At 45.5% G+C, this 27,006-nt stretch overlaps 1 protein-coding gene across 1 annotated transcript; it reads right to left on the bottom strand.

Moving 5' to 3' along the window:
• Positions 1–220: 220 nt before the first annotated feature.
• Positions 221–26,668, bottom strand: LOC144763352 (zinc finger BED domain-containing protein 6-like). The gene is made up of 3 exons (XM_078648885.1): positions 25,763–26,668; positions 20,303–24,611; positions 221–473 (listed from the first exon to the last, which is right to left on the bottom strand). Exons 2-3 carry the CDS (start codon positions 22,387–22,389, stop codon positions 221–223), a joined length of 2,340 nt encoding a protein of 779 aa, XP_078505011.1. The 5' UTR covers positions 22,390–24,611; positions 25,763–26,668.
• Positions 26,669–27,006: the final 338 nt, after the last annotated feature.

The raw sequence follows: 27,006 nt of genomic DNA, 5'->3' as shown, positions 1-27,006 counted from the left end.
TTTAATAAATGATTTGACAACAAAACAACAAAGAACCAATCAGTAGAACTAGAGTTAAGAATTTTTAAAGTTTAAAGTGAAAAATAGTGCCTAAAAGATCAAAGTGCCACCCGCGGACATCTAGTCGCAAGTGACTAGGGCAAAGGCAAAGGTTATAACTCACTACGTTAAATTGCGGTTTGGATACGCAAAGTGGATTGGGTCCAGTCTTTGCTTACCTTCAGATTTTGAAGAAATTTGGGGGGAAATTGTCTGAGAAGGTAAAGTTCAGCGGGGCAAGGCAGCCGGAGATGACCGAGGAAGAAGCGTCATCGTTGGTGAGCCGCTGGATGAAGTTGCGGTCCAGACTTCTATATTTTGACTTTTTTGCAAGCTGAAAGTCCCCAGTGGGACAAAGCTGCAGGTTGTAGCTGATGAGGGTGCCACGAGTCTGGATACTTCTTCTATGAAGAGCCGCTGAACAGGGTTTGTTGCTGCGGAAAAGAATGTAGCAGGAGCTACCGCAGAGTCAGGCCAACAGGTGATGCACCTTGGGCGGATCGGCAAGCAGGTAGGTCCTGGTATCTTCTTGGTTCTCAGGACACTTTTTTTCTGAAGATTCTCTAAGTCCCACATTATTTGTTGGGCTATCTGAGCACTTTTAACACCACTTCCAAGGGTCCAAGACTGGAGGGGCACCACTAGGAGGGCCAGGACTCACTTCAGCTGGGTCCAGATAGGGGTTAAAGATGGTTGGAGCCTGTTCTGTCCATGAGGCTATGATCAGGAGGCCAGCCAAGTAGCTCTTGGAGTCATTCTGGTAGTCCTGGGTTCAAGCAGAAAAGTATGTTTCAAGCAGCAGGGCTGCCCTCTGAGGGCACATGGCAGGGTGTAGGTAGCAGGGTGAGCCTCTTGGCGCAGCAGGGCAATCCTCTGAAGTACCCAGCAGGAAGCAGGGCAGTCCTCCGAGAGGCCTCTACAGCTCCAGAAGGGAACTGAAGAGTGTGTCCTAATTTTATTCCTGGTGCCAGCTTTGAAGTGGAAGAAACTGCTAGAGTTTTCCCTACAAATGCAATTGTATTGGAATTTCCTTCCTCCCTGCTCTGGTCTCAGGGTGCTCGGTGCTTAAAAAGCTAGTGTGAAGTTCTTTGTGTGTGGTCTGAGGTAGCTTATTTGTAGTGAAAGTGGATCTGTGCACAGCTGCGCTCCTCACATTCTGTCAGGATGACCCATCCTGCCAACACATAACCCCCCTATGGTGTGACTGTCTGTCAAAATTTCACAAAGGAAATTATACCTAGACATGTGACCCAGGAAACAGACTGCAGGTTCGGACAAGAAAATGCCAACTTTCTCAAAGTGGCATTTTCAGAATGGTGATTTAAAATCCGACTTTAAGATTAAGGAGGATTCTAAATTACAATTCCTTAAACCACCAAACATGAAATTTCGACCTGCTTCCAAACAAAAGTTGTTACTTATTAAGTGTATTGAGGAAACCCAATGTTATCCTATGGTAGAGGTAGGCCTCATAGTAGTGAAAAATAATGTGTGAGTTTTTCCCTACCAGGACATGTAAAATTTTGAAGTAAATTACCAACTTTTTAAATACAATGCACAGTGCCATATTAGCTGTTCAGTCCCTACTCCAGGGGTAACTTATATTAAATCAAAAAGGGAGTTTCCGGCTTAGCAAAAGGTTTATTTTTAGAAGTCAAATTGGCAGTTTAAAACTGCCCACGTGCTGCAATGGCAGACCCAAGACACATTTTGAGGGGCTACTTAAGCAGAGGGGCAATAAGCGCTGCAGGCCCACTTCTAGCGTTTAATTTACAAGCCTTGGGTATATGTTATACCCCTTCACTAAATACTTACAGGTAAATTAAATGTTCTACTTGAAGAATCAGCACTTTGATATGGTCCAAGGGCTTCCGTGTCTCATTCACCTGGAGAGATATTTCATCTGGAGCTCAGTCTCAAGATGAACATTATCAAGAGTAGAGCCCAGTGTTAGCAGGATCCAATGATCTTCCAAGTTTGGAGTTGGGCACAGGGTTAACAATCTTCTCCCATAAAAAGCAGTTGCTACCAACACAGCAGCAAGAACCACCAAATCTGGGCATGAGGGACTTGCAGAGGTTCTGCATAAGACATGCATGATTGACAGCAGTCAAAGCTGCAAGGAAACTTCTGACAGGATGACAAAAGTTCTGAGTGCCACGTGCAAGACCAGAATCGGATTCTGGAATGTAATGGCTATATATGACACAGGAAAGCCAGCTCAAGCAACATCTAAGATGAGGAGCTATAACATACACATCCTGGGGCTCGGCGAAAGTAGGACAACAGGATCTGGCAGAATGAACACCACCAGATGAGCACAGGAGAAATTGTACTGTACCCGGGAAGGTACAATGTTCAACATCATGAGGGAGTAACCCTCATCAGGGAAATGCCTAATAGAGTAGTAGACAGTCAATAGCAGAGTCATGAAAGTCAGGTTAAAAGGCAGGCACATCAACACCACCATTATATAGTGCTATGCTCCAGCACATGACATTTTTCTACAAATTGAAACAAACTGAGCTTCAAGCCATGGCGAACCAAGACTTGAAGACTGTGATGGGAGACTTGACTGCTAAAATGGGAAATGACAACATGAACTATGACAAATCCATGAGAAACTAAGGTGTAGAATAATGAATGACAAAGGAAAAGACAGTCGGAATGTTGTGACACAAATGGTCTGATCATTGGAGGGACTCTCTTCCCCCACTTTGATATTCACAAACTAACATGGTGCTCAGCCAGTGGCAGAGACAGAACCAGATCGATCACCTGATGATGAGCGGCACCTGCAGGCGCTCACTGTAAGATGTCAGAGTGAGGAGGGGAGCGAACGTCCGCTGTAATGACCATCTAGTGAACACTCTTGTACAGCTAAAGCTCCGATAAAAAGAATGCAAATCATTAGGTTGATAGCATTTCGATGTGGCAAGTTACAAGAACCCAAGACTAAGAAGTCATTTGTCTTATAAATCAAAAACAGGTTCCAGCTCCTGGCAGACACAGAAGATCAGTCTGTGCCAGCTACAGACGCAGTAAGCAAAAAATGGGAACAGATCTCTTCAATATATCTGAAAAGCATTGAAACATGCCTGAGGACCAACCCAAGGAAGAAAAAGGAATAGATAACAGAAGACACATGGCAAGGTATTAAAGGCAGGAGGGCAGCAAAGAAAGAAACCCATGGAAGCCAACTCTGAAAGTCTGCAGAAATAAAAGCAACAGTACATAGAAGCAAACAGAGCAGTCATAAGAATGACAAGAGTGGACAAGTGGGTGCACATGGATAGCCTTTCCTGCCAAACAGAAGAGGCAGTAGAGGAGAAAAAGTGAAGGTCTTCAAGATTACAAGGATAGTCAGTGATAAATCTCATGCAACACTCAATGCCGCTTTCATGGACAAGCAAGACAGACTATTTACAACAGAAAAAGAGCAAGAAGCACGATGGTTAGAGCACTTCAAAGAAGTCTTCAAACAACCATTACAAACAAGATAAGCAAACATCTGAGTAGCAGAGAAAGGCATGGAACTAGACACCACCCTATCACAGAAAGAAGAAATTTGCACTGCCATCTAATCTCTCAAGAAATGAAAAGCTCCTAGCCAAGACACTTTTACTTTTGGGTACCAGGCAATTTGCTGGATGTGACCTTAATCATTTGATGAACATGACAAGCATTTACCCTTAACCCTCAGATGCCCACACACTAATCAGATACATACAAACACACCATCAGATGTCCACATAAATACACTCACATACCAGCGCACACTACATGAGACCAGCGCACACAATGAGACACCCCATGCACACCATCTGGTACCCAGAAACACCATAACATAACACAACACACTAACTCACTAGCAGACACCACGAGATGCATGCCCACCAACCAACAAATGCCCAAACATTCACCTTCAGACAACCACACATCTATAATCAGATGTTCCCACACATTAAACTGATGCCCATAAACACACACAATACACACCACCAGGCACCCACACACACCATCAAACACACACACTACCAAATAGCCGTGGCCTGTGCAGGTAAGAATGGTGGGGCCGGTTTGGGGGGAGGTTCGATAGACGACCTTGAGGGAAAATGTAATATACAGTTAATTTCCCCTCATCATCGTCTATCAAACACCCCCCACCCCCACGCGGCCCCACATCCCTACCACTCTTACCAGCATGGGCTGCAGTTGCTACCAAACACTCCTTTGCTATCTCTTTAAACAGAGTGTTTGACGCTACAGCACACTTTGGAAATTACCAACGAGAAGGGAGGACATAGGTGCAGGGCCCATTTGCCTTGGGACAACTGACTGTTGACCGAGCAGCCTGTTACAGATGGTAAACAGTAAACAGGAGCAGGTCTCAAGTTCTCAGCTGCCCTTCCCTTCTTTGGATCCTACAAAAGCTCAATAACAGTTAGAGCTACAGTTGCAAACATGGCAGAAGACCACCGGTCAGCTGCTCCAGGCCTCCTTTTTCCTTCTTAAACAGAAAACTGAAGGTGGCCTGGGACAGTTCACAGCTCGCTCACTAAACCTTTTCTAGTGGTGAAAAGGGTGTCAGAGCAGGTTTAAGTTCTCATTAGTCCTGCTTAGTTTGCACCATTTTGTTGTCCAGGGAGGTATGGGACGTGTGACACGTGGCACCCTCTTCGCAACTGTGTACTGACCACCGGCCTAGCAGCAACAGGGTATCTTGGCGCTGAAATGTCCGATGTACATTGTTACCCAACTCAATGGTACTCATTTTATCAACCTCAAATGGATGAAAGCCTGAGTGGACCCGCTGGGATTTGAACCTGTGACCATGAGGTAGAACACAGGCTCCTGTAGTGGATGCATTATTCCACTGAGCCACCGGACCCGGCATCACCTGTTCTCCAAGAAAGCTGTATGAAAAAATGTGCAGGCTTGGAAGGGGGTATGGTGGATTTTTACAGCAGCAAAGCCTTTAGTAGTGCTGTTTATATGTAAAACACAAATTCCCTAATAAAAGCTTGGGTGGGTGTCTGATATGTTGTCAGTAGCTACACCATCAAACCGAGAAAGACAGGAAATGTAAAAGTTAAGGTACGCCCTATCTCTGATCTTCCGCCTCCAGTGCACTCATTTAAGCTTATCTCTGACCCATGCCAACAAAGCCCGTTTAAAAAAAGATATAATTAATGCACGTGCAATTTCAGTCTCATGCAAAAAATCACAACATACCTGTTTTAATACTCAAACGTACAATAGTAATATGCACAAACTGTAAAGGTACATTACACAAGGCTTTCATTAAACCACGTTCAACACCTAGTGGCTAACAAGGCTTCAGCACTTCGCTGGAATCGCCCTCCTCGTCCCACCCCCTATGTGTGTCTTAGCCAGGCTGCTACAGCCTCCAGGACATACAAAATTCATCAGCTGATGTGGGCTGGCTGGTAGTTGGGGCTTTAATGACAACCTCCTGCAAAGTATTTTGCAGCGTATAAAAAAGTATGGGAACTGTATTAAAGTAATCAGTAGGGAATGCATGTGTTTTCGTTATGAAAGCTCAATAGGTTAGTGTCATCACGGCAGATGTTTGTGTGTGTAATTAGAGAGACAGAGAACTCAGTCCTGGTTGGTGCACCGAGGTATAAAGACGAGTATCTATAGTGCTACGAGAGCCCATCCTGTAACTAAAAGCACTGTGAAAATGCAAGTCATTATTTAAAAATGGTATAACACACAGTATAAGTTAGGCTGGCACAGAAAGTTAAAAGAGATTTAGGCCCAAATTTCCTAACACATCGCCTCACATTTGTATCACAAAAGTGACGTAAACGCAGCACAAATTTGTAGAGGGATTTACTTTTCAACACAACTCACGACTTTCGTTGGGAAGTTGCCTAAAGTAACGCAAAGTAGCGCTAAATGGCACTATTCCCTACTTTGGGTCAAGGGGGCATACCATGGGCAATACATGGACCTATACAACAATCCAAAGGTTTTATCACAAATCCTTATCTACTATGGTAGATAGGGAGTTGTGCCACAAACAAAGGCATCCTCGAAGCAACCATGACAGTGGAGCAGCTTTTTAAGGTTTCCGAATCTTCCCAACTTTGACTGATTGTTGCACTTTACAGTACACATACAAAGTGGGAAAAGTTTTAAAGAATAGTTTTTGTAGTGCAAGACAGCCTAGCGTGCCAGTGGGGAGAGAGAGCCATTTCTAAGTAGATATGGTGCTGTTCTGCTCTTAAACGCAACACAGCACAGCAACTTCGAATGCTGCACTGCGTGCAAATTTAGTAACTCTGCCCCTTAGTGTTTATCATGAAACAGGTACATCAAAATATATACCAGTAGTAATACACACTCAGACCAGTAGCGGCTCCTGGTGGGAGTGCTGTCCGACAGTGCCATGGAGCGGGGAAGGGGCAGGGTTGGGGGTAGTAAACACCGGAATACGGATGAATGCAGGTAAGTAGACAATTAAATCAATAAAACAAATTTCGTTGGGCACGCTGCATCGCCCAATGCTTCGATTAGAAGGTTTAATTTAGAACTCAGCTCATAACACCATTACATTACATCTCAAGAAGAATAAATCTGTCAACATGAAACCTAAAATGACTTCAGCGATTATAGTCAAATACTAGCCTCCAAACAGCCTTGAGATTTGCCGATTAACAAATTGCATTCTTTCATTTAATTTAGATAGCAGGCAAACTGGCGGGAATGCTTGTCTCTAATTTCCCTATCTGCCTCTCCCTTGGCTTCACAGACCATAACAGGAGACCCTCTTGCTTTCCTTTCATACAGTGGCAAACAAAGTTCAGCATTATTAATTATAGATTTTTTTCAATCAAGTACCTGAATTGTTACTGTAGAGTTAAAAAAAGATTGGAAACATTGTTCCTAATTATCCCACCTATTTCGATCACTAAGGCCATCCAAAAGCCATTTGCTTGTAAAGAAGGCTTTGTTTTGTTTTTTCATTTCTTCTAATGCCTCATGCTGACACATGCTCTTGCCTAAACAGCCCACTTGGAAGGTGCCCATAAACTAGATGGGTCCAAGTGGGAATTATATGGTGAGGCATTCCAATGTGGAATTGCAATGTGCACAATTAAAGAGGTCCAGTGTACCTGCACCTGAATGTATTGGACACTGGAACACTGATCAAGATTTTACCAGCCAGAACACCCTCCAGGTAAAGGCTTGCCTTCTAACACAGACCCTTTCCATAACCTCTGCCCAAAGCCCATGCAGCGGTGGGGGAGAAATGCAGGTGCATGGTACTGGTAATTACTGGTGTACTGCATGTACCCCACCAGGACTGTGCAACTTGTAATTGGGGATATGGCGGGTTTTTGAAGATGCCTCAGAAAAGATCAACTCGGATGAAAGATCGTGCTATTACATCCTACCACATCTACAATACACAGCAGGGGTACTTCATCACACTTGACCTTCAACAGGAGACTGAAAAGGGTACTTTACCACACTTGAACTTCAACAAAAGACAGAAATGGGTACTTTACCTTACTTGAACTTCAACAAAAGACAGAAAATGTAAGATTCCATCAGAGTGTAATAGAGAGAAGCAGTACAGTTTTGCCCTTTTTATAGCATTGTCCTCACTCTTGAGAGGGTTGCAGCACTGATATGGCAGAACTGGTTTTTTTTTAATGTTCTTAGTGTTTTGAACACATCTATAACATCAGGCACTATTTAAACAGAACAAAACAATTATATATTCTATTTTCAGTTGTTAGCAATGATTCCAATTAATGCCACAGCCATTCAACGCCTATCTGCTTTCCTGATCCAATGTAATTGTGGCCTTAATCAAAGTGTTTATATGACTTGAGCTTCAACAGGGGCTTTTTGGAGTTGATTGGGTGAATTCTCGAGATTAATAATTGCCAAACTTGAAGAGTTTTCTCCTCCCATAGGTAGCTACCTCCATCTCTGTGCACTTTCTAAGCCCCATATTCTATATGGTTAGAACTGCATATTCGTAAACCACTCCATAAATGGGTGGTATTGGCTTGTGAATGCATGTTTATCCTCAAATGTCTCTCCTACACCCATGAGTAGGTATGGCTACATGCTTGTTTATGACATTTTCAGCCATATTCACAGAGCAAAACACTTCAGACATGGGCCAGACTGCACTCACCCTCTTCTGTCCGTCAATTAGAAATTAATGCTAAAGCAACCTATATCTTACTCATTTTCTCTTACAATTCACAAAGAGTCACACCAACAAAACTTATTGAGAGCATCATTCTGTTTCTGTCACATGACATTAAGAAACTACTTATAGAGACTGTACAGTAAACATTATGTTCCAACTATGACAGTCCATGGAGGAGCATGCCACCTCTCCAAAAATTTACTTTGGTACCTTGTTATTAGAAGTATGAATCTCTGTAGAAATACAACTGCAATGCAACAAAACCTACTTCAAACCTACATCACTGAGAGGTCATAATAATGGCAAAATAGTGCTAGGCAATTCTCTTTTGACAGTAATTGCCTTGTCTGAACATACAGACTTTATTTACACCCCATTTGAAAGTTGTTATCAAAATGGATGTTTGAGCCTGGATCGGAATTCTGAGTAGTCCATCAATTTCCACACCCTGTAATTTTCTCCTAAAAGATTTCCTCAGAAAAAGCCTGAGAAAATGTATCAGGATAAAGTATTAAGACTTAAATGCAAATCATGCAGCAACTGGTGTGGTAAATACCGATTCACATCTTGGGCTTCATTCTGAGATATGAAAGAAAAGATAAGGTAATTGTCTTACCCAATAAATACCCACCATAAGGGTATCTGTAATTACCATTGTTGTATAGCGTTTTAGGACCCTAGTGTAATATTCCGGATTCATGCCCTTATATATGTATAATTCAAATTACCCTTATATAGGCATAGAGATCATAACCATATTTAGACATAATCCATCCAGTCCAAATACAGGCATGGCTACTTCCACTAGTTCCAAAAAGCCACAACGATTTCATGGAAAACTCGGCTTCAGCAGTCGGGGACATCCCCTTTCTTGAATATTGATTTGTCCTAGAAATCATGGCGTTTTCAAAGAACCACCATACACTTGGGGTTCTTTGGTGACGTTAATATGTCGACTTTACCTCAAACCAGGCACCTTCAAGGTATAAATATGCCCACACTTGCCCTAGCAAACAGACGGTGGTTTGGAGCAGTTTGACTATCTACTTGCCCGACGCAGCTCGCTACAGCAAGTGCCGAAGGAAGCCGACCCTCCAGCTGACGCACTGACAGAGAGGCTGCCTTTGTCTCGCTGAGAATCCAGCTCCAGTGTTTCCAAGCTCCCCTTGTGGGGTGTTGGGAAATCGAGTCCTGAGACAGAGATACCAGACCTCCTTCATTCTAAAACCAAGGTACGGAGCTGATTAGACCATAAGAGAAATCTTGGATAGATTATTGGCAAAGAAAACTAAACCTATGCTACACCTCACTTACTTCTTCCCTCGTACTAAAACTTAGGTTAGGTACATCGCGGTAGGCATATTTTAGAAGCACCAGTTGAGTACGTTTTAGTCTTTGCTATTTAGGTATGTATTTTATGGCTTAGAAACCATACCATGCTTTTACAGTATTATTTTATAATACTCTTCTTGCTGTACACATTATACTTTACAGCCAGTATTACGATTGTAGCAGTTAATTTCTTCTGCATGAGAAAAAAGACTGTTCAATAAATACTTTTATTGAAAATGCCCATCTCTCTATTTCTCTGCACCTCTGGTGAAACGAAGCATGCACTATTGACTGAGTGAAATATCTATGTATTGTTTCCATGACTCTGAAGATACGTTTTATCTTGGGGAAACAAAGTTGTCATGTTTATGTGGTTGTCAGAAACTAATCCCTTCTTGTGTATTCGAGAAAGTTTCTAGTGACCTCTGAGCTAGCTGGCACTCACAATTAAGTCTAATATATTCGATAGAGACCTAGTCGACCTAAGTCCTACGTCACATCTATAGGATATATTATTCCAATGCGCAGAGCCTATTGGGAATGTAGGAACTACACTACATGGCGCCCAATGTTTGGTAAGGCACTAATTTAAAGCTAGATACTAGAGTAACTCAGTCATGCTTTTCACAGAGACTAAGCATGGGCGGATTTTGCGGATTGGCAATCCGCGAACTTGCGTATTTACGGATTCGCAATCCGCGAAGATCCGCGAACTCTAGCGGATTTGCGGATTTTTCCGTTTTTTGTGTTGGCGCGTGTTCGCGCCGATTTTGGGACAAGTTCGCAATTGCGAACTTACTTTTCGGCTTGCAACGGCCGCGACTATGTTGTTTCTACGTCTGGTTTATCATCACAGGTTCACAGCACCCTCTGTTTCACCACTGCCACCCTCTGGGACACCCATGCCACCCTCTAGTACATCCTCACTGGCACCTATTAGGTTTATTTATCACTGTAGATTATGGTGGTTGAAAAAAGCAAGCACACCTGCCCTTCTTCAACTGCCATCAATTAATTTGTGTTTCATTAATGTGTCAGTAATTTTGAAAGTTCCAGTCTGGCTGGCACCTGCTTCCTTCCATATCTGTAATTTGCTTTTTGTTGCAGTGAATTTTTTTTTTCACAGGACCTTTATGGTGCTATTCTATGAGCCTGCTGTTTGGGTCATAGCAGGGTCATAGAATAGTTGCAAACTCTGGAGGGGCCCATCAGGAAGCACTACCTTGAATGTTACTAATGTTAAGTTTGAACTTTTGCACCTGCTCATTGCTTTCAGTTTAGCTAAAATCGTTTTTTCTGCAATTTCGCGCGTTTTTTGGGGCGCGAATCCGTGCGAGATCGATTTCGGAAGCCGCAAATACGTGCGAATACAAAATTGTTTTTGTTGCGACGTGTATGTTCGCGTGATCTTGCGCGTGTTCGCGAGGCGCTTCTAGCTATACGTTTGCCAAGTTACCCTATCGGTCGTACACGGGCGCGGCCATCTTGTTGGCGTGACGTAATTCCGTTTCCGCCCGCTATGTGTAATCTCGCAAAGTGTGCTGCTCGCTAGTACAATTTCGCGCTACTCGCAAGGAAAATCTCGCGCGAACTTACCCACGCGGTCGTGAACGGGCGCGGCCATCTTGTTTCTCATTCATTGCTATGGTTCTGGGCATGCTTTCTCTATCCTCTCTCAATCTCTGCCATCCTTTGCTTGTTTGAAGTTTTTTTGATCTAATTTTACTTATTATCTAACCCTCTATTTTTCTAGCTCTATATTTTTGTGTTTTCTGCAGCTTTTAGTTACTTTTAAACTACTTTTTTAAACTCTTTTCTTTTCTTCTTCACTATTCTATTTCTTCTTTATCATTTAAGTTTATTTCTGCCCAGACCATGGTAAAGGGAGCCGGGAAGCACCCTGAGAAGGGGAAGGGTCCCGCACCCCGTGCCCGGCTCCCGTGCGGGCGTTTAAGGGGGGAGCAAGTGGTCCCGAGGGAGATCTTCAGCGCGGAGGAAGTGGCGGCACTGATCTTCCACGTCCAGCGCCGCCTCCCCAAGACGATCCTGGGAGGCGGCAAGATCGCGACCGGCTATGGCATCCGGGAGCGTCGCAAGCGGTGGGAGAAGGTGTGCCGGGCCATGTACAAGATCTCTGGGGTCCGGCGCACATATAACCAGGCCACCCACCGCTGGACCGATGTCATGGACCGGGAGCGGGACTTGCTGGACGCGCTCGGCGTAGAGGTCCCCGGGCTTGGTGAGTAGTAGTAGTAGTACATTTACTACTCTGTTTTATCCTGCTCTGTTATTTGCAAATCTTTGTTCTTTACCAAGAGCAATAATGCTGCCGATTACATTGAGGTAAATTATATTTCAAAATCTTCTATGCATTTCAGGTGCACTGCTCTCCTTCTCAGTAGCCTTGCTTGCTACTATGCTTCTTTGTTTTGTATGTTGTGTTCAGAAGCATTTCATTGGCCTGAGAAAATATGTATGAGTGTACTGTAAAGAAAAGAACTGCGTAATGCTAGACAGTAAGGGTCATATTTTCAATTACCGGCGCATCCCTGCAAAGTAGCAGGGATGCGGCAGTAATTGTGTGCCATGCCACCACCACCCATTGGCCCAAAACGTCACAGAAGCCTTACGCATCTGTGCCGTAAAGGCAGCGCATTGCTGGAGTTGCGTGCCAACGATGGCGCAGCTCCAGCAATGCTCTGGGGTACCCTATCTCCCCAATGCTGCATCAAGCCGTACGTCGGCTTCAAGCGCGCAGGGTTTGAGTCATGCATCATTGTCCTAAAAGTGACTGATTGACATCTTGTAGATTTCCCTCAGCCACTTTTAGGATTCGTTCCTGCGCAGGTACGCCCTCCCTTGCGCCGGAACGCCCCCTGATGGCGCAGGGCTTTACAACGTGATGCATCGCCCATATGCCCATATGTGTTTTTTTTTTCAATATATACGCCGCACCAACACCATGGCGAGTCTTTTGTTCTGCCGCTGCGTCAGAAAAGGCACGCAACAATGGAGGAAAATCAGCCGCAACTTCCGCAAGGGACTTATAAATCAGCCCCAACAGACTGAAGTCCAGTCCTTCCTTTAGACAGTCACATGGCTATCAGAAGAAATAGTGGCGGTGGTGGCGGGTGGATTGATAGTTTGAGTATTCACTGATCTGCAAGCAGGATGGACTTTGTCTGTCACGTGTTGCGCACTGCTGCCTGCAGTGCCAGGCCTAGGCAAACCTCTTTAGTAGTCTGTTTATTGAGTTACATAGGAACTTTCTAAGTCAACGTTCCGCAAATCAGGCAATACGAATAACGTAGTATACCACATGAGATAGATCCCGTGGAATAGTTGTCTATCTATTTGCTATTTTTCCAAAATATGTTGTTATTGTTCTTTTGAAATGTTTGATTTGGTTGAAAAATCTCATCCATGTTTTCTGGTTTTTCTTTCTTTCATGTTGTACATTAGCTCCCCCCAAGGGCAAGAGGACACAGGAGGAGGGTGCTGAGGATGCAGGCCAGGATCGGGCAGGCGAGGGCTCCTTTGCTGGCCCCAGTAAGTTTACATTTTAATAAACAGTACCTATTTTTTCCTAGCGTTCCTCATTCGATTTTTTCTAAATCGTCTTTGATCTTCTTGTAGACTGGATATAAATTCTTATCCTGCCTCGAATATGACTCCCTGTGGTATTACTAGACTATTCTTATTAGTCTGTCTGTGTAGCTAACTAAGATTGGACATTTGGCAATTCCATTGGACTCCCATTATATTCAGCAATACCTCTATGCACTGTCTCCTTACTGACTAGATAGTGTGGCAGAGTCATTCAGCTCCCGAAGTCACCGATTATAGATCCCCAATGATCTCTAGATTATCGTACGCAGGACAAGAGAGTAGTACGGAGTCACAGCACAGTCAAGAAGTGTCAGAGGCACTCATGCTTGCAAAAATTCCAAAACCTTTAGCTCATCCACTCTAGTCTAGAGGAACAAAAACCACAGAGTCTATTTAAGTGTAAAAGCTTTATTAAAAGTAAACACATTTATTAAAATCTACTTTGTCATAAAACTATTTAACTGTAAACGGAAAAGTGGTTAGTGCTGACGATTAATTGGACACATTTCTTGTGGTCGAGCCGAACTCTCACCTAGTTTGAACTTGATCCTGGTCGTGTTCTTAGGACTCAGGAGTCAAGCTTCTGTCTGTTAGGAGAAAAAGTGGTGCGTGTTAAAAATCAAAAGCAAGCATTCATCAGTTGTGCATAAAAGTGCAGCAAGACAACAGCCTTCCCTGGAAAATGGGACATTTTTACTATGGAGTAGACAGTCACAAATTATTACATTGTATTCTGTTTTTTTAACATTTCTCCTAGACCAAATATTATATAGTAGTGAGTGGTGTATTAACATTCTTAAATGTACTTTGTAGGTGTAACATCTGGTGACGGGGCCAGCGCGGAGGTGGCTGTGTTGGACTTGGACTCGGAGGCCTCTGGGGAGGAGGCGGCGGTAGAAGAGCTGGTGGCCGTTCCTGTGGGGGATCAAACGGTGGTGGCGGAAACAGGTAAGCTATATATTCCTTACTTATTGAGATTGAAGACTGCATAGTGTGCTTTCTGCACGGGTGTATTACAATTACAAATCAACCAGGTAGTAGCCTCCTCGAAATGTACTTCGACTTAGCTGTGAAGTTTTTGGTGAGAAGAATCCCAATAAGTTCTTAGACGAACGTGATGGATGGGATGAACGAAAAGCGAAAGAAGGGTGTAAGTAAGTGGGACGCGAACTTGTATGATGGCTGGCAAAGAAGAACGATATGTGTTTGCTTGGCCCCCGAGGTGGCTGGGAAGGAAAGAATATGGTATGGTGCATGGCTGGGTCAATGATGAAGCAAGGATGGGTGGAAGGACAGCAGCCTGGGTGGGTGAAACAGAAACTGTATGTGTGCGTATACTTTGACTGAATGGATGCCTGGAGCATGGTATTCTCTGACTCTTACATAGCACATGTGTATCTAGAGAGAGTAGATGGTCGCCAGGTGAAGTAAGTGTTACCTTGAAGAGCATGTACCACCGCACCCGCACGTCCGTCCCAGTGCAGGGAAGGCAAGGAAAAGAAATTGTAAATGTGTCCAATACTACCATGAATAGTAGCAGTACTTTGTATTGCGTTTGCATTCACAGCATATATCTGGTTATTACGGTGGACACTCCGTACCTCTCTTAATAACTTTAGTTTACTTGTAGTACGTCATTCATGTGTGGGTGTATCACTGTTCACTCAATATTAAGCAAAGCACCTAAAGTCATCTCATCTGTCATTAAATACGTCCCATGTGAAGTGATAGATAATCAAATTAGTTAGCTTCTTCAGTTTCCTTTTCTAGTACTCATTTGCACTGTAGGGTGAAAGGTAAATTAATTAAGCAGTAGCCCTTGTAACAGAGTATTCTCAGTGCCACCCGTAATAGAAAAGTAATAGCTTCACCACCTGCATGTACTGGACCGGTACAGTAACGCAAGTCTGTCTCAATCATCATGGTGTGCAACTTTTTTTCTCGGGTGCAACTTCACTGTGCTGTGTCCATGTCATTCTGCCGGCTTGCATAAGATAACGTACCCATTTCCCTAAACAAGAGAGAAGAAGAAGAATAAGACTGGTGTACTGTCATAGTCGACTGTAATGGAAGTCCATAGTGGTCGTAGAATTAGTTCATTAAACTACCACTACTGTTAGAGCAAGGATGCAGAAGTGGGAGGTTACATAGATACTGTCCTCAATAGTTATGTACTGTGCTTTCAATTTGCTACTTGTACTCTGTGACCCAACTTTCGGCTCAATCACTTTGTGTTATTAATAAGGAGCATTGGTTACAGACTATGTCTTTCTTTCTTCATATAGTTGCTCCTTCCAAATCAACAACAAGGAGGGAGCAGGCTAGATTGGCCCGGCAACGGAGGCTGGAGGCCACAGTCGCCGAGTATCGGCGGCTGGTGGCCCTGGAGGAGGAGGAGGACACGCAGTCGAGCGGGGCAACATCCTCGACTGTGACCACTGCATCCTCCTCCGTGACTAAGCCAGCGGGACCGAGCCGGGCTAAGAAAGCCGACCGCCACCGCCAAGCAACCGAAATACCAGCTGCCCCCCACAGGAGCTGCAAGGAACGCCAACAACGCCGCCTACGAGTCCGCATGTCCAACCTGGAGCAGGAGGTCCTGAGGTATAAGAACTTGGTTAAGGGCCTCCGCTCCGAGCTTGCCACCCTCCGCAAGGAGTATGATGCCCATGCCGCATCATGCACCAGCACCAGCACCCTCCAGTAGTGGAGTGTCCCTTGCCCTTTTTTTATAGACTTTTGGGGGGTGGGATTTGGGAGTTGGGATCGTTTTGGGACGTTTCAGAGACAATCGTTGGGGTTAGGGTGGGTGAGGGAGATTATTTTGTTAGGGCTAAATAAATATATTTTTCAACTTTATCTGACCATACCTGTTTTTTACTGCTTTTCAGTCTGGTGGGTGGGGGGCGGGGGTGTAACAGTAACTTTGTTTTCCTGAACAGTCGTAGGACTTTAGTAGTACAACCGTCAATCTCTTGTCTACTCCGAAATAATACTCCATTATACTACCTCCCACCAAATGTTTATCTTACCTGTAATTTGTGTTAGAAATTAGGGCTAGGCCCAGGGCTGGCTCCAGGTGAAATGAGGATTAACGTTGTCAATCCTGGGCGGGTGACATTTCCTCATTGCGGTGGTACTAGTGGTGTGACACAGTGGCAGTTGCATGCCTATGGAAAAAAAGAAAACGAAACCTTGTTTGTCCTCCTTACTGTAGCATTACAACGGTTACGGTACGATCGAGAAAATAGCAGGTGACAGTACACTAGAACAGTGCCATAATGTAGCCTAACAAATGGTAAAGTATTTGCTTGCAAGTATAACTAGTACTTGCGTTGAATTTATTTGACATTGGCTACTACTACTAGAAGATATAGTACTGAAGCTGAGTAAGTCTAGAAGATATCCTCGTATTCCTTCACCAGCCTGTTGCTGCTATCACCTTATCCTCCCCAGCAAGTGTGTGGAATTATTGATGTCATTTTAGTCAGACATCAAGCAAAACAACACAGCCCGGGGGAAGAGGGTTAGGGTTTGTAAAATGGATGGGAATGGGGGTTTCTTTTTGGGTAGGTTTTGTTGAGAGAAGAAAAAAAAAGCAGAGCATGGACAAACAATAATTGAAGATACAGAGTTTACAGACAATCTAAAGGTAAGCACATGCAGTCACACTCATAGAATAAAAGACAACAATGGATACTGTATCTGTATTGCGTATGTTGTTGGAGTTGTCCTGTTGAAATTGGTAAGTAAGTTGCATGCAGCAAACAATTCCTCTTATTGGCGGCACTCCTCCATTCCAGCTGACGCTTCGTCCATCAATGTGGTGGTGACCACTGACAGAAGAGACACCCTGTCCACTGCCTGCCTGGCGGATGTTGACTGAAACCCGGCCTGTAATTATTGAACGGAAAACAGGAAGTGCTATTACAATACCACTGATAAATAAATAAAAGGTATGTACGCTGTGTGGTTCAAAAAGTGACACTTTGATTTCCCTAATAGACAGTACAATATTTTTGAAATTGCGTGCTCTGTCTGAGTCACCTTTTTAAGGATCAATAAGTATGGCCAAAATATTATAGCGGATCTTTCCCCTCAAGGTGGGTGTACTACTGTGTTTTAGAACAAAATTTGACCTTCCCAGCAATGCTCCCACCAAGACCCTTACTAAAGCCAGTCGCAAAAATGTAGAAGAACCCAATCATATCTCCAAAAACGATGCCTAGCAGAAAAATGGTTACAAAACGTACTTTGAAAGTAACAGTAGGCCCAAATACAGACCGTGGATTGTATTCATTCAAACCACTTGCCTGCAAGCAAAAGTATCCATAGCCAGCATCGCTCCAACAGTGCTCTACAACAACAGAACCGCGTTGCAATAGAACCCCCCTAAACACATGCAATCCTGCTGCTAGGGCTAACCCTAACGAACCCTAACTTACAAAAAGTGCCAAAACTGGTGTTTCCTTATGGATTTTGTCCAACAAACTTCTAGCCGGTATTAGACCTTCCCAGGAATGCCCCAGGCAAGACCCGCCAACCCACCCGCAAAAAAACACCCGACACAACACCACCAAACAGCGAAAAAGCTAAATCTCATACTTACAATGTCTCTCGGCCTTCGGTCCAAACGCGGCGCTGTGCAGCTAGGTCGTCATCATCATCAATCATCATAACTCCTGTTTTCCACCACGGATTTCCTGAAAAGCAAATGCAATCAAGATTAGACTGTCGCAGCAGTGCTTCGACAGAGACCCCGGCCGCAACCCACCCACGAACAGCAGGAAGCCCCCCAAAACGCTACATTGAGCAAGATGTCTGAAGAAATGGCAAAAAAAAGGCTGTTCCTTATGGATTTTGTCCAAAACACTTGTATCCGGTATTAGACCTTCCCAGGAATGCCCCAGGCAAGACCCGCCAACCCACCCGCAAAAAAACACCCGACACAACACCCCCAAACAGCGAAAAAGCTAAATCTCATACTTACAATGTCTCTCGGCCTTCGGTCCAAACGCGGCGCTGTGCAGCTAGGTCGTCATCATCATCAATCATCATAACTCCTGTTTTCCACCACGGATTTCCTGAAAAGCAAATGCAATCAAGATTAGACTGTCGCAGCAGTGCTTCGACAGAGACCCCGGCCGCAACCCACCCACGAACAGCAGGAAGCCCCCCAAAACGCTACATTGAGCAAGATGTCTGAAGAAATGGCAAAAAAAAGGCTGTTCCTTATGGATTTTGTCCAAAACACTTGTATCCGGTATTAGACCTTCCCAGGAATGCCCCAGGCAAGACCCGCCAACCCACCCGCAAAAAAACACCCGACACAACACCCCCAAACAGCGAAAAAGCTAAATCTCATACTTACAATGTCTCTCGGCCTTCGGTCCAAACGCGGCGCTGTGCAGCTAGGTCGTCATCATCAATCATCATAACTCCTGTTTTCCACCACGGATTTCCTGAAAAGCAAATGCAATCAAGATTAGACTGTCGCAGCAGTGCTTCGACAGAGACCCCGGCCGCAACCCACCCACGAACAGCAGGAAGCCCCCCAAAATGCTACATTGAGCAAGATGTCTGAAGAAATGGCAAAAAAAAGGCTGTTCCTTATGGATTTTGTCCAAAACACTTCTATCCGGTATTAGACCTTCCCAGGAATGCCCCAGGCAAGACCCGCCGGCGCCAACCCACCCGCAAAAAAACACCCGACAACACCCCCAAACAGCGAAAAAGCTAAATCTCATACTTACAATATCTCTCGGCCTTCGGTCCAAACGCGGCGCTGTGCAGCTAGGTCGTCATCATCAATCATCATAACTCCTGTTTTCCACCACGGATTTCCTGAAAAGCAAATGCAATCAAGATTAGACTGTCGCAGCAGTGCTTCGACAGACACCAAAAATTACACACAAACCCCCGGAACCCCGCCAAAGAGCACCTCAAAGGCAAGCAAGTCAGCAAAAACGGCAAGAAATTTCCACCTCATATTTGGTCCAAAACACTTTTGTCCATTATTAGAGCTTCACAGCAATGGGCCCAAAACCGTCAACTCACCCGCAAAGAAGTACAACACCCCCACAAGTGCTGAGTCTTTCTTCATTGTGCGTAATCCAGCACTCTGCTTGGAGGGAAATCGCAGTCTGGAGGAGGAGGATAGAGGAGCATGTTCTTCAGAACTTGTGAACCTGAGGAATGTAGACTGCGGCACCTTCAAATCAATAAGCAAACAAGTGAAGACAGTTCTGATGATGGTCTTGTTTTTGGGATTAGGTGATTAAAGTTTGAATTAAATTAACTGTGCAAAACAAAGAAAGAGAGACACAAAGCACACAGGAATAAAAGTGAATAAGGACGAAAAAGAAAGTTCTTGATTGATTGTCTCATTTTCAGGGCTCGGTGTCAGGGAATAAGAACAAGATTTCGTCATCATACTCTGCGAATTCAGGCTGGATGAGGTCAGTGGCACCAAACAGAGAAAAAATCCCCTCATCTACGTTGCTGTCCTCCTCGTCTTCATGCGGCGTGCTTTCTCGTACTTTGTAATCTGGTGGTATGAGGTGCTGATTCATCTTGATCATTGTCAGCCGCTCCACATTTTTGGGCGAGAGGCGGCTCCGTTTGGGAGTTACAATGCCACCAGCAGCACTGAAAACACGTTCAGAAGACACACTTGCGAGTGGGCAAGACAAATAGTTTATAGCCAGGTTGAAGAGCTGTGGCCACAATTGTTTTTTGCCATGCCAATACTGCAATGGCTCATCATTAAGGAAGACCTCTGTTGAGTCATTCAGATAGTCCTGCACCATCGACTCAAGGTCATCAACTGTTCCTCCACTTTGCTTACTTTTTGCTGTGCCTGTGACATTTTTTCGAGAACCATACCCCATCAAACATAGCCAATCCTCCTCCCCAGCCACTGTTAGTGTTGTCATTGTGTGTGGTGCAGATGATCCAGTTGCCGGTGTCTTTAACGGCTGAGAGGTCACTTGTGCCCCAGCCACAGGTGCAGAAGTGGATTCTTGTGACTGCGGATGGCCTGCTGATGCTGATGCTGATGTACTGGCTTCTCCTTCAATAACCTGCCGTTCTTTTTCAAACCTCTTGGCTGACCAGGCTAACCAATGTTTGTACTTTTGAACATCTGCATCAGCGAAAGGAAAGAATGCGTTGTCTGCCAGCGCCTTTTTGTAGCGTGGATCCAGAATAGTAGCACAAATGTAATGCTGATCTGAGTTGATGTTTTGAAGACGTTCATCACCACGTAGGCGATGTAATAATTTCTCAGACAAAATGAAATGGTTTTTTTTTTTTTCATCTTTTTCAAACTCAGAAGAAACCGCCATCAGTTGGTGCTCCAGTATGCACAACAATGGGATAGCTTTTCCCAAATTACAGTCCTCCTGGCTGACTGCACGCGTGAAGAACTCAAAAGGACGAAGCATGTCTGTCAGGCTTTTAACTATGTCCCATTGCGCCTTACTCATCCGCAGGTCCTCCTTCTGAGATGTAGCCTCTGTCAAGAAATAGTGATCGAGTACCGTATACTGCTCATGCAGACGCTCAAGCATGTAGAAGGTTGAGTTCCAACGTGTTGCCACCTCCTGGATGAGTGCTTTCACTGGCATTCCACGTTGAAGTAGCAGTCTCCGCAGATGCTTCCGGGCCTTAAAAGAATGGCTGAAATGGTTGCACATTTTGCGGCAGGTGGCCATTACCTCGAACGCTGGACTCTCTTTATCACTCAAGAATTTTTGAACTACCAGGTTGATACAGTGCGCCAAACACGGCACTCTAACATGGTCACCAAGGAACATGGCCTTAACTACATTGGCGCCATTATCCGTGGAAACATAACCAATCTTGCGTTTTAGGGGGGATAGCATTGTCAAGACCTTTTTGTCAAACTCTTCCAAAAGGTTTTCTGCTGTGTGACTTTTCTCCAAGCCAAACATGGCTAGTGTTGCATGTTTCCGAGCAGCTTTGAAAACTTGGTCCGGGTCAACACCTGCGTTTAGCTTTGCTTTAACACCTGAAAAAGAGACCCAGTGTGCAGTGATGCACATGTAATCATCGCCTGGGCCACTGGTCCACATGTCTGTTGTCAGATGTATTGTGTGAACAGCACTCTTCTGCAAAGCTGCCCCAATCGCCTGCAGCACATCTTCATGTAGTGCTGGAACCGCAACTCTGGCAAAATAGAACCGGCTCGGAACCTTCCATTTAGGGCAGAGCGTTGCAACTAATTCAAGAAAACCTACCGCTTCTACAAAAGAAAAAGGTAGAAGGTCCACAGCTAGCATTTTAGCCAGCTTAGTGTTATACAGACGCGTCAGTGGGTGGTTGCGTTCATATGGCACGTCTGAAGTAAGCATTGTTCTAATGTTGCCCTGGACCAAGCATTTACGGGCTGATAATGACTTCGTTGACCCAATTTTGCTCGCTGGTGAACTTTTGTGCGTTGGTGTCTCACTCGCTCCAACACTCTTAGTGTGCCTCACATTGGGTGTGCTGCTGACAGGGGTACTGGGTGTAAGGGAAGTGTTTGACACGTCTTCTTCCTGCTCGTCAACATCAGATGAAACATCAACGTTTCCTTGATTTTGGCCTTTCTTGATCGCAGCTAGGTGCGCAAACCATTTGACAGCGTGCTTTCTCTCAAGATGACCACTCTGGCCGCCGGTACCATAGTTGGTACCTGACTTACCACGACTAACTGCAAGCTTACAAAGGGTACAAATGGCAAACTTTGGATTTTTGGGACAAACAGTAAAGAAGTCCCAAACTGGGGACTTGAAGTGTCTGTGGGACCTGGAGGAGGCGGCGATACTGGTGGTGGTGGTCATGAAGCTAATGCCAGATGAAGTGGAGGATCTGGATTGCCCAACTTTTGTACGTTTTCCACTTTCACCGCCACTAATTAAGGTCGAGGTTGACGAAGGTCTCTTCTTGCCAGAAAGAAATATGGAAGCGGGACGAGTTGGTGTACTACTTAACTCCAATGATTGTGGTGTTTCCACTGCCTCCTCATCGACAACATCATCATCATCATCATCACGCGCAGCAGCTCTTCGGGCTAGGGTCAAAATGTCTGTTTGCTGCATGCCCGCTGGGGCTGCAGTGACCTTTATGATGACTGGGTCGTCGTTGGCAGAGTCTTCATCAGCAGCAGTATCCGCCACTTCTTGTTGAGCCTCATCACACTCCATAAGTCTGAGACTTTGGACGAGCTTCCTTTTACGCTTAAGTACCTTTGTTGGATCATGGTGTGCCTCACTCTCAGACGGCTGTGGTGCTGGTTCCCAAGTTTGATCCGTATCATCAGAAGGAGGTGTGCTTGAAGAGGATGTAGACACCACCCTTGATCTCTTCCTTGCTAGGGTTGTGGAAGACAATGAAGGATCAGCAGGAGGAGTGTCTTCCTCAAATGATACCTCGCCTTGATTGTCGATTTCCTGATGTGCCCCTACTTCGGGAGGAACAACTATTGTGGGCACTTGTGACCCTCCATGCACCTCTGCTTGCGCATCTCCTTGCGCTGCCTCTCCTTCCACATGTACTTGGGCTTGTACTTGCACATGTGATTGTTGTTGCGGCTGTGGTTGTTCAACACTCGTCAGATGAGCTACAACAACCTGTGTTGATTGAGGGACATTGCTGCTGCTTTCTTGCGATGAGCCAACATCACTGGTCGATGGTGATTGAAGAACTATACTGGCTGCCTCTGCAGCACTCAAGGGCTTGGACTTAAGTTGGCGTGGTGGTGGTGGTGGCACTGAGCCCAATGGAGCGGGGGGGTGCTGCCAGCTTGGTCCCCAGCAGATCCCGCTGCTGCTGCTGCAGGCATACTTTTTTTTTTACTCCCAAAAAAAGGGGCGGGCGGCACACCAGTCTCCTTGGTAACTTGCTTCTTCTGCTCCTTACTGGCACCTTTCTTGCTAGAGGAGCTACGGGTTACTTTTTTTGGGGCCATCCTCTTCAGAGCAGGTCAGCAGGCAGCAGTTGCACGAGTTGCAGAGGGTTCTGTGTCCAGACGTGACGTCGCGTGACGTTATGCTGCACACACCGCTGCAGGACTTCTTCCTGGCACTGGTGGTTCTCTTGAGTCTTCTTGTGCACCTAAAAGCAATGGAAGACAGAGGAACATCAGTTCAGTTATACACCCCAAAAATTCGACAAAACACAGAAAAATGAGCACAATCCCATGCCATCCTTGATGTTTACATTGAAGACACCCCACAGAAAGACTACGGACATGCAAGTATGCAACACTCACTACCCCTGGGCATAATGGATGAAAAGTAGGCAAAATAAGTGCAGGCCTCAGACACTGCCTCTCCTCAAAATGGCCCCTTACACCCCAGGCACATGTTGCCTGTACCAGCCAGCACTCAAGATGGCCACCACCACCACCCACATGGCCAGTCCACATCAACAGTACACCCCCAAAAAACAGAAAAACAGCCAGAAATCACCACAATCCAACGCCATCCATGATGTTTACATTAAAGAGAGTGAGACCACACCACAGGCACACTCAGTCCATGCACCACCCACCACCCCTGGGCAAAAGGCCACACCAGCAGCCCCCCAAAAACGACAAAAAACAATAAAATAAGCCCAATCCCAGCCCATCCATGGCCTCAATTATGTTTAAATTCAAGAAGACACCCCACAGAAAGACTAGGCCCATGCAACACTCACCACCCCTGGGCAAAGGGCCCCACCAGCAGGCCCAAAAAAACGACAAAAAACAATAAAATCAGCACAATCCCAGCCCATCCATGGCCTCAATGGTGTTTAAATTCAAGAAGACACCCCTCAGAAACACTAGGCCCATGCAACACTCACTACCCCTGGGCATAATGGATGAAAAGTAGGCAAAATAAGTGCAGGCCTCAGACACTGCCTCTCCTCAAAATGGCCCCTTACACCCCAGGCACATGTTGCCTGTACCAGCCAGCACTCAAGATGGCCACCACCACCACCCACATGGCCAGTCCACATCAACAGTACACCCCCAAAAAACAGAAAAACAGCCAGAAATCACCACAATCCAACGCCATCCATGATGTTTACATTAAAGAGAGTGAGACCACACCACAGGCACACTCAGTCCATGCACCACCCACCACCCCTGGGCAAAAGGCCACACCAGCAGCCCCCCAAAAACGACAAAAAACAATAAAATAAGCCCAATCCCAGCCCATCCATGGCCTCAATTATGTTTAAATTCAAGAAGACACCCCACAGAAAGACTAGGCCCATGCAACACTCACCACCCCTGGGCAAAGGGCCCCACCAGCAGGCCCAAAAAAACGACAAAAAACAATAAAATCAGCACAATCCCAGCCCATCCATGGCCTCAATGGTGTTTAAATTCAAGAAGACACCCCTCAGAAACACTAGGCCCATGCAACACTCACTACCCCTGGGCATAATGGATGAAAAGTAGGCAAAATGAGTGCAGGCCTCAGACACTGCCTCTCCTCAAAATGGCCCCTTACACCCCAGGCACATGTTGCCTGTACCAGCCAGCACTCAAGATGGCCACCACCACCACCCACATGGCCAGTCCACATCAACAGTACACCCCCAAAAAACAGAAAAACAGCCAGAAATCACCACAATCCAACGCCATCCATGATGTTTACATTAAAGAGAGTGAGACCACACCACAGGCACACTCAGTCCATGCACCACCCACCACCCCTGGGCAAAAGGCCACACCAGCAGCCCCCCAAAAACGACAAAAAACAATAAAATAAGCCCAATCCCAGCCCATCCATGGCCTCAATTATGTTTAAATTCAAGAAGACACCCCACAGAAAGACTAGGCCCATGCAACACTCACCACCCCTGGGCAAAGGGCCCCACCAGCAGGCCCAAAAAAACGACAAAAAACAATAAAATCAGCACAATCCCAGCCCATCCATGGCCTCAATGGTGTTTAAATTCAAGAAGACACCCCTCAGAAACACTAGGCCCATGCAACACTCACTACCCCTGGGCATAATGGATGAAAAGTAGGCAAAATAAGTGCAGGCCTCAGACACTGCCTCTCCTCAAAATGGCCCCTTCTTACACCCCAAGCACATGTTGCCTGTAGCAGCCAGCACTCAAGATGGCCACCACCACCACCCACATGACCAGTCCACATCAACAGTACACCCCCAAAAAACAGAAAAACAGCCAGAAATCACCACAATCCAACGCCATCCATGATGTTTACATTAAAGAGAGTGAGACCACACCACAGGCACACTCAGTCCATGCACCACCCACCACCCCTGGGCAAAAGGCCACACCAGCAGCCCCCCAAAAACGACAAAAAACAATAAAATAAGCCCAATCCCAGCCCATCCATGGCCTCAATTATGTTTAAATTCAAGAAGACACCCCACAGAAAGACTAGGCCCATGCAACACTCACCACCCCTGGGCAAAGGGCCCCACCAGCAGGCCCAAAAAAACGACAAAAAACAATAAAATCAGCACAATCCCAGCCCATCCATGGCCTCAATGGTGTTTAAATTCAAGAAGACACCCCTCAGAAACACTAGGCCCATGCAACACTCACTACCCCTGGGCATAATGGATGAAAAGTAGGCAAAATAAGTGCAGGCCTCAGACACTGCCTCTCCTCAAAATGGCCCCTTCTTACACCCCAAGCACATGTTGCCTGTAGCAGCCAGCACTCAAGATGGCCACCACCACCACCCACATGACCAGTCCACATCAACAGTACACCCCCAAAAAACAGAAAAACAGCCAGAAATCACCACAATCCAATGCCATCCATGATGTTTACATTAAAGAGAGTGAGACCACACCACAGGCACACTCAGTCCATGCACCACCACCCCTGGGCAAAAGGCCACACCAGCAGCCCCCCAAAAACGACAAAAAACAATAAAATAAGCACAATCCCAGCCCATCCATGGCCTCTATTATGTTTAAATTCAAGAAGACACCCCACAGAAAGACTAGGCCCATGCAACACTCACCACCCCTGGGCAAAGGGCCCCACCAGCAGGCCCAAAAAAACGACAAAAAACAATAAAATCAGCACAATCCCAGCCCATCCATGGCCTCAATGGTGTTTAAATTCAAGAAGACACCCCTCAGAAACACTAGGCCCATGCAACACTCACTACCCCTGGGCATAATGGATGAAAAGTAGGCAAAATAAGTGCAGGCCTCAGACACTGCCTCTCCTCAAAATGGCCCCTTCTTACACCCCAAGCACATGTTGCCTGTAGCAGCCAGCACTCAAGATGGCCACCACCACCACCCACATGACCAGTCCACATCAACAGTACACCCCCAAAAAACAGAAAAACAGCCAGAAATCACCACAATCCAATGCCATCCATGATGTTTACATTAAAGAGAGTGAGACCACACCACAGGCACACTCAGTCCATGCACCACCCACCACCCCTGGGCAAAAGGCCACACCAGCAGCCCCCCAAAAACGACAAAAAACAATAAAATAAGCACAATCCCAGCCAATCCATGACATGAATTATGTTTAAATTCAAGAAGACACCCCACAGAAAGACTAGGCCCATGCAACACTCACCACCCCTGAGCAAAGGGCCCCACCAGCAGTCCCAAAAAAAGGACAAAAATCAGCACAATCCCAGCCCATCCATGGCCTAAATGGTGTTTAAATTCAACAAAACAGTTGTATCATGCACCCCTAACCAACCCTGGTCCTACTGGATACTGTGGCTACCCACAATATAATTTATTTAATGTTCTGAAAAAGTTCCAAAATTTTACTTGCAGCAACTGTAATGCCCCAAACAAACTTACTTGTGA

The sequence above is a fragment of the Lissotriton helveticus genome, chromosome 1_1, assembly GCF_964261635.1.
Source record: "Lissotriton helveticus chromosome 1_1, aLisHel1.1, whole genome shotgun sequence".
NCBI lineage: Eukaryota > Metazoa > Chordata > Amphibia > Caudata > Salamandridae > Lissotriton > Lissotriton helveticus.
The sequence above is the reverse complement of the archived record's forward strand: the minus strand, read 5'-3'. Positions and strand labels throughout refer to the sequence as shown.

Bases quoted from the DNA above. Each gene is read 5' to 3' on its own strand.
- LOC144763352 (XM_078648885.1), bottom strand. From the start codon at position 22,389: ATGGAGTGTGATGAGGCTCAACAAGAAGTGGCGGATACTGCTGCTGAT. The intron at 474-20,302 runs GTTAGCCTGGTC...TCTTTTCCGCAG, and splicing joins GTTCAAAAGTACAAACATTG to CAACAAACCCTGTTCAGCGG.